Genomic DNA, 6,888 nt, shown 5'->3' on the forward strand with positions numbered 1-6,888 from the left:
GTTACTAAAAGTGTAAGGTATGAATTGAAGTAATTGAACTTGGTAATACATATATTAGGTATATGTTTTAAGAAATGAAATGTATTAAATTTATTGTAGTATTTTTATGTTTACTTATTATTAACAAATTAATATCACTTACATTATTATGTATGTAACGGCATTTTCATAAACAATTGACACACTGAGTTCCTAATAAAACTCTTAGCTTTTAATTAAATGTATTGCAGTAGGTAGTAGGTACGCATGAAAAATGTCTATCCAATCCGTGCATTCAAACTACTTATATTCTTAAGTATTAAATGTATTGCAAAAAATAATATTATGTGTGAGCTAATGTCAACGTATGAGGTATGAATTGAAGTAATTAAACTTGGTAGTATAATATTACCTGTATATGTTTTAAGAAATTGAAATGTATTGTATTTATTGTAGTATTTGCATATTTACTTACTATTACCTACTTATTATCACTTACATTATTATGTATATAACGACATTGTCATAAATAATTGACACACCGAATTCCTAATAAAACTCTTAGCTGTTAATTAAATGTATTGCAGTAGGTAGTAGGTACGCATGAAAAATGTCTATCCAATCCTTGCATTCAAACTATTTATATTTTTAACACTTTAACCGCCATATGCCCGCCGGCGGCCGTACAGCAATGTTCAAATTCTATACTTTTATGCCCGCCGGCGCCCATAGTTGATCATTATTACCACGCCACATGACCAGCCGGCGACCATAAATTCATATTTAAACAAATGCTTATAATTTTTGTGGCACTACACCGATGAATCTTTAAATAGTACCATGGCGTAGAGAAGAGCATGACAATTCTTTTGGTATAAAAAAAAACAATATTTTGTTAAATTTAACCTTTGAAAATATTTAATGAAAATTACAATATTTATAAATACTTTTATACACTACTTGGTATTAAATACAGTAAATAATATTAAAAATACTTAAATATTAATTAGTTTAAGAAATAAGTATATAAAAAAAATAAAAGAATATATTTTTATGAACATAATAGGTATAAAAAAATGTCTGAAAGTGTAATAGCAGATATAAAAATAATTATAATAAATATAATTTAATTTAATAATTTTTTGACCTTGCATGGTAAGTATGTAAACAAATTATACAATTTTTAATGTTTAAAATACATAGTAAATAAAAATTAATATAGAGTTACATACCTATAAAAACCAATAAATACCGATGTATCCATTGTTACAGAAAATTATATTGTTTACATTGTTGTTAAAAAAAAAACATTAAAACATTAATTTAAATATGATTTTTGTTAAAGCAATCTATACATGTATATATGTTGCAAGTAGAACAATATGTAGTTACTTTTTTCGTTTCAACACTAGCTTTTTTTGAACCGACAGCTGTGGTTTTGAGCGAATAGCAATGAAGGCACCTTTTTCTAACTTTTCGGTTACGGTAATCTCTTTCTACAGACTCTTCAAATTTGTGATTAGTTTTTCGGCCACGTTTAGTTGAAGTAGTTGGACTATCTGATATAACAATCTGCGATTGGTCTAGTTCAAGTAATTCGTCAACTAACATTTCACGGAACTTTGTGATGGATATTGTTTTATCTGAAGGTTTATTCATGTTATATACAATTAATGCATTAACCACCGATGTACCGAGTAACACTTCTGTGGCAACTTTGTGATACCATCTAATAGATTTACGAACAGGGGAACTATAACTCGAAAGTTGGTCAGATAGATCGATTCCAGCTTTTCCTGCATTGTAGTCTAATATTATTTGCAGTTTAAAAATAGGCTCATTTTTACGATTTTTTTTTCCAGTTTCGACCATGTTAATATTGTGTCTAGTGGACATCATGGAAACGTCTCTTTTGTCGTGCCATTTTGCGACTAAAATTCCATTTATATTTTCTCTACCGATAATTTCACCAGGTCGTAGCTTTGTTTTAAAAATTTCGGGTAATCTTATTCGATTTGATCTTAAAGTTCCTATAAGATGAGTGTTCTTTTCTAAAAGTTCGTTAGCCAAAGGTAAAGAAGTGTAGAAATTGTCAGTAACTATTGTCCGTCCAGCGTTTAAAAAAGGGTTACTCAACTCCAGGACAACTCTGCATGCTAAGCCCTTACCGTTAACTTGGTTTTTGCCTGCGTAAACATTCACGTCATGTGTATATCCATTCACCTCGCAAATTTTAAAAAGCTTAACACCATATTTATGGGCCTTTCCTGGTATATATTGTGGAAATTTCAAACGGCCACGAAAAGGGACCATTGACTCATCTATAGCCATATATTCACCTGGCTCCATAACAGATTGATAATTTTTAACGAGACGTTCAATCAAACCACGAACTTTATAAATCCTGTCATCTACAGGGGCTTTCAAATTGTCAGAAAAGTGCCAAAACCTTAATATCAACTGAAACCTGTTCCTAGGCATCGTTTTACCGGCAATACTATTAAGATATCTGGATTTTGTACTCCAATAACTCTCTATGCTTGGCATTTGCACTAAGCCCATCCATAAAAGTAAACCAATAAACTTTTTTATTTCATTATAATTTGTTGGTACCCATTTGGAAAATCTACTCGCTTTCGATAATCTAATTTTTGAAAGAAACTGCTCAGCATTTCTATTTGTTTCAATTACAATGAGTTCGATAATATCATCACTACAAAACAAATTAAAATGGTACCAAACTGATGCATTTTCTGGAATATCAATTTTTAATCCGGGATTTTTATTGAATACAAATTGTTTTTGATAGTCGCCTGTTACGTTAAACCAAGCAAGATTGGTCACATTCAAACTTAGAGAAGGGTTTTCAACTTGTAGAATTCAGGGCCGTCCCTAGGCAGGGGCGAGCGGGGCCCACGCCCCGGGCCCCGCGCTCACACACATGAAAAATCCAAAGTTGTCTTTAAGTACAACGATTTACATAATATATATTACATATTATATAATTTGAGATTTTATTAATAATCTATTATTAATTAAATGAAATCAAGAACGAATTACTTGTACTTGTACTAGTGTATTACCTAGTGTATACACGATAATAAAAGTGTTCTAGTGTACAGTGTACTAAACAAATGATATATTATTGTTATCAAGCCGTTTCCATAGAATGGAAATAGGGAATATTTTTCCTATTTCTAATATTAGAATTTGTACACATTAGTAAACGTGTCTTGTTATCTGATTAGGTATTTGCGCGGCTGCCGGCAAATGGCTATTATAAATTATAATGTTATACTAATTAGTAATTATTACTAAATTACTAAATATGATAATATGATAGAATATCTGAATGTGGTTACAACTGTCAACTTACAGTTAAATGTTAATTTTTACCATCGCGGTCGTTTATTTATCATTTTATATATTTCTATTTTCCATATCATCTGACAATTGACATTGACAAACTTACAAAAGTTGATTTGGAGTTCTACCTTACTGTTTTTGGTAAGTTTATTATTTTTATCTAGTTTACTGTCGCAATAATTAAAAACGTATGTTATAATAACAAATTCTAAAAGTATTAAAAATTGTTTAATAACTTATTGGTTTTTTTTCCATACCTAGTAATTATTTAATAAGCACATCATTATAATTTGTTTATAATTTGTATTTTTTTATTAGCTAGTTTTTAAATCAACGATACAATATGTCAAGAGACCGTGACAAATATAGAAAATATTTATCCGGAAATGAAAAAAGAGTTAAAAGAGCTAAAATAGAACTAGAAAATAATATTATGCGGGGCTCTTTAAAGAGATTTATAAACAATTCCAGTTCTAACAATGTTATACTTACATCTACTAATGAAAAGCCAGCTAATGATGACCATACAGAAGTACAAAATGAACATAATGATACTTTATGTACAACTGATGACACAAATATAAAAGTAAGTATATTTGTAATTTTTATTATGAATAAAGTCTGTATTATTTTGTATTCTTATAATTTTATGTATACATTAAATAATAAAAATAAAAATTTGATGCCCGTATTCATTGTCATTTAAAATTCGCATTAATTCTTTATTTAGATACAAGACTTTCCTGATGATTTACATATTGTGTCTGAATCATTTCCTTGCGATAACCATGCAGAAATATCTATGAAGAAATGTATGAACAGTTCTAGTTCTAGCAATGTTACACTTACATCTACTAATGAAAGGCCAGATAATCATGCAGAAATACAAAATGAACATAATGATATTTTATGTAAAACTAATAACACAAATATAAATGTAAGTAGAATAAAAATAAGAATTTGAGTCATTTAAAATTAGCATTAATTCTTTATTTAGATACAAGACTTTTCTGATGATTTACATGTGCCTGAATCATTTCCTTGCGATGACCATGCAGAAGTATCTATGAAGAAATGTAAAAAGTCAGATGATCATGAAGAAGTACAAAATGCACATCATGATACTTTGTGTAAAATTGATGACATAAATATAAATGTAAGTAGAATAAAAATAAGAATTTGAGTCATTTAAAATTAGCATTAATTCTTTATTTAGATACAAGACTTTTCTGATGATTTACATGTGCCTGAATCATTTCCTTGCGATGACCATGCAGAAGTATCTATGAAGAAATGTAAAAAGTCGGATGATCATGAAGAAGTACAAAATGCACATCATGATACTTTGTGTAAAATTGATGACATAAATATAAATGTGAGTAGAACCCAAATTATAATTATCATCTTCATCAATTCTCATTAATTTCAAACTGCATTTTATCAAGTTATCTTAAATGTAATAAACATAATATATTAACAGGTTATCTATAGGTATCTATTTTAATATATTGAACATAATTTTTTCTTATTATTCACATAATTTGTGTCATATTCTCATTCTCTAATTACCACGATGAATGCAAATGTAAACAATATTTATAAAAAGAGGAATTAGTTAGTTTAATAAAATAATATACAAAATGAATTGTTTTCATAATTTAAAATTGTATAACTTGTTACTTTTTGTGTAAATATTGCATTAGTGTACAAGCACAAGACACCAGTAATTATTCATTTGACTTGGAAGATCCAGCAACTTGGCCATCAGTTATAGATAGGAAGTATCGTTTGTGTATTATAAAAAAGGGGGCAATTCAAGTCAAAAATTTTAAATTTCCAATGAATGATGAACAAAGATCATTCTCTGAAAAATATTATTACAAGACCATGTCAAATGGTGAAAAGGTAGTAAGGCCATGGCTTATATATTCAACAAAAATGAATGTTGTATTTTGTTTTTCGTGTCGATTGTTCCCAAATTCTAAGAACAAAACTAGTTTTACTGATGGTTTCAATGACTGGAAACATTTATCTGAACGAATAAAAAGCCACGATTCTTCAATTTATCATAAAAAGTCTAATCAAGAATGGTTAGAATTATCATGGCGTATAGATAGCGGTACAACTTTAGATTGTGAACTTCAAAAAGAAATTCAAACTGAAAAAGGTCGTTGGAGAACAGTACTGAAAAGAATAATAGCTTGTATTATTTATCTTGCTCAACAAAATGACGCATTCAGGGGACAAAATTGTACCATTTATACAGAACAAAATGGTAAATTTCTTAAACTTATTGAAATGATAGCAATTTTTGATAACCCTATGGCTGAACACTTGAGAAAAATAAAGAATAAAGAAATCCATCAACATTATTTGGGACCCAGGATACAAACGGAATTAATACACTTGATTGGGAATAAAATAAGAACAGAAATTGTAACACGTATTAAAGCAGCAAAATATTACACTATTATGCTTGATGCAACTCCTGATGCATCTCACAAGGAACAGTTAACGTTAATAATCAGAATTGTACAGATAACTAAAACTACTAATAATGTTGTGGTTTCGGTGGATGAATATTTTATAAACTTTTTACATATAACTCTTAAAACAGGATTAGGATTGTTTGATGTTTTAAAGCAAGAGTTATCAAATTTAGGTATATGTTTATCAAATTGTCGTGGCCAAGGCTATGACAATGGTGCAAATATGGTTGGACATAAACAAGGTGTACAGGCTAGAATTTTAAATGATAATCCTAGAGCTTTGTTCTTGCCATGTTGTGCTCATTCATTAAACCTCCTATTAGGTAAGTTTTTAGTTGTACTTTATTATTTTTTATGTAAACAACATGACGTCATTAATATATGAATAAATTATATGAATGTTATTATTTTAGGAGATATGGCAAATTGCATACCACGAGCTATGACCTTTTTTGGAGTGATCCAAAGATTGTACACTTTATTTTCTGCTTCTACAGAGCGTTGGGAAATTTTAAACAAACATTTAAAATGTTTAACTTTGAAACCGTTGTCTGAGACTCGATGGGAGTGCCGATTAGAATCTGTAAAGGCAGTGAAAATGCAACTTAAAGAAATAAATAATGCTTTGATAGAAGTAAGTGAATCTACAAAAATACCAGCAATTAAAAGTGAAGCTATTTCTCTTGCTGAACATGAAATGTCTTATGAGTTTGTACTAAGTTCAGTAATATGGTATAATTTATTAAATAATATTAATAAAGTAAGCAAAACTCTGCAAAATGAAAAAATTTCAATTGATTTTGCTGTCAATAATTTGAAAGGCCTGAAACAGTTTTTAAATAAGTATCGTGAAAATGGATTTAATGAAGCAAAAGAAGAAGATATTCATATTTGCAAACAAATTGATATAAAACCAGAGTTTAAATCTAAAAGAAAAAGTTTAAAGAAACGAATGTTTAGTTATGAAAGCTCTCCTATATTATGCTCAACAAATGGAGAAGAATGTTTTGTGAATGATTTTTTTTTACCAATTTAGATCAGATTGTATCTATAA

General features: G+C 28.8%; 2 protein-coding genes across 2 annotated transcripts; one reads left to right on the forward strand and one right to left on the reverse strand.

Moving 5' to 3' along the window:
• Nucleotides 1-1,302: 1,302 nt before the first annotated feature.
• Nucleotides 1,303-2,460, reverse strand: LOC103311886 (piggyBac transposable element-derived protein 4-like). Its single transcript, XM_008191699.1, has one exon. The coding sequence runs from the start codon at nucleotides 2,458-2,460 to the stop codon at nucleotides 1,303-1,305; it is 1,158 nt and encodes a 385-aa protein (XP_008189921.1).
• Nucleotides 2,461-4,918: 2,458 nt separating this feature from the next.
• Nucleotides 4,919-6,870, forward strand: LOC100167956 (zinc finger MYM-type protein 1-like). The gene is made up of 3 exons (XM_001943497.2): nucleotides 4,919-4,959; nucleotides 5,049-6,157; nucleotides 6,248-6,870. Exons 1-3 carry the CDS (start codon nucleotides 4,919-4,921, stop codon nucleotides 6,868-6,870), a joined length of 1,773 nt encoding a protein of 590 aa, XP_001943532.2.
• Nucleotides 6,871-6,888: the final 18 nt, after the last annotated feature.

Source organism: Acyrthosiphon pisum, unplaced genomic scaffold (genome assembly GCF_005508785.2).
Source record: "Acyrthosiphon pisum isolate AL4f unplaced genomic scaffold, pea_aphid_22Mar2018_4r6ur Scaffold_20960;HRSCAF=22641, whole genome shotgun sequence".
Taxonomy (NCBI): domain Eukaryota; kingdom Metazoa; phylum Arthropoda; class Insecta; order Hemiptera; family Aphididae; genus Acyrthosiphon; species Acyrthosiphon pisum.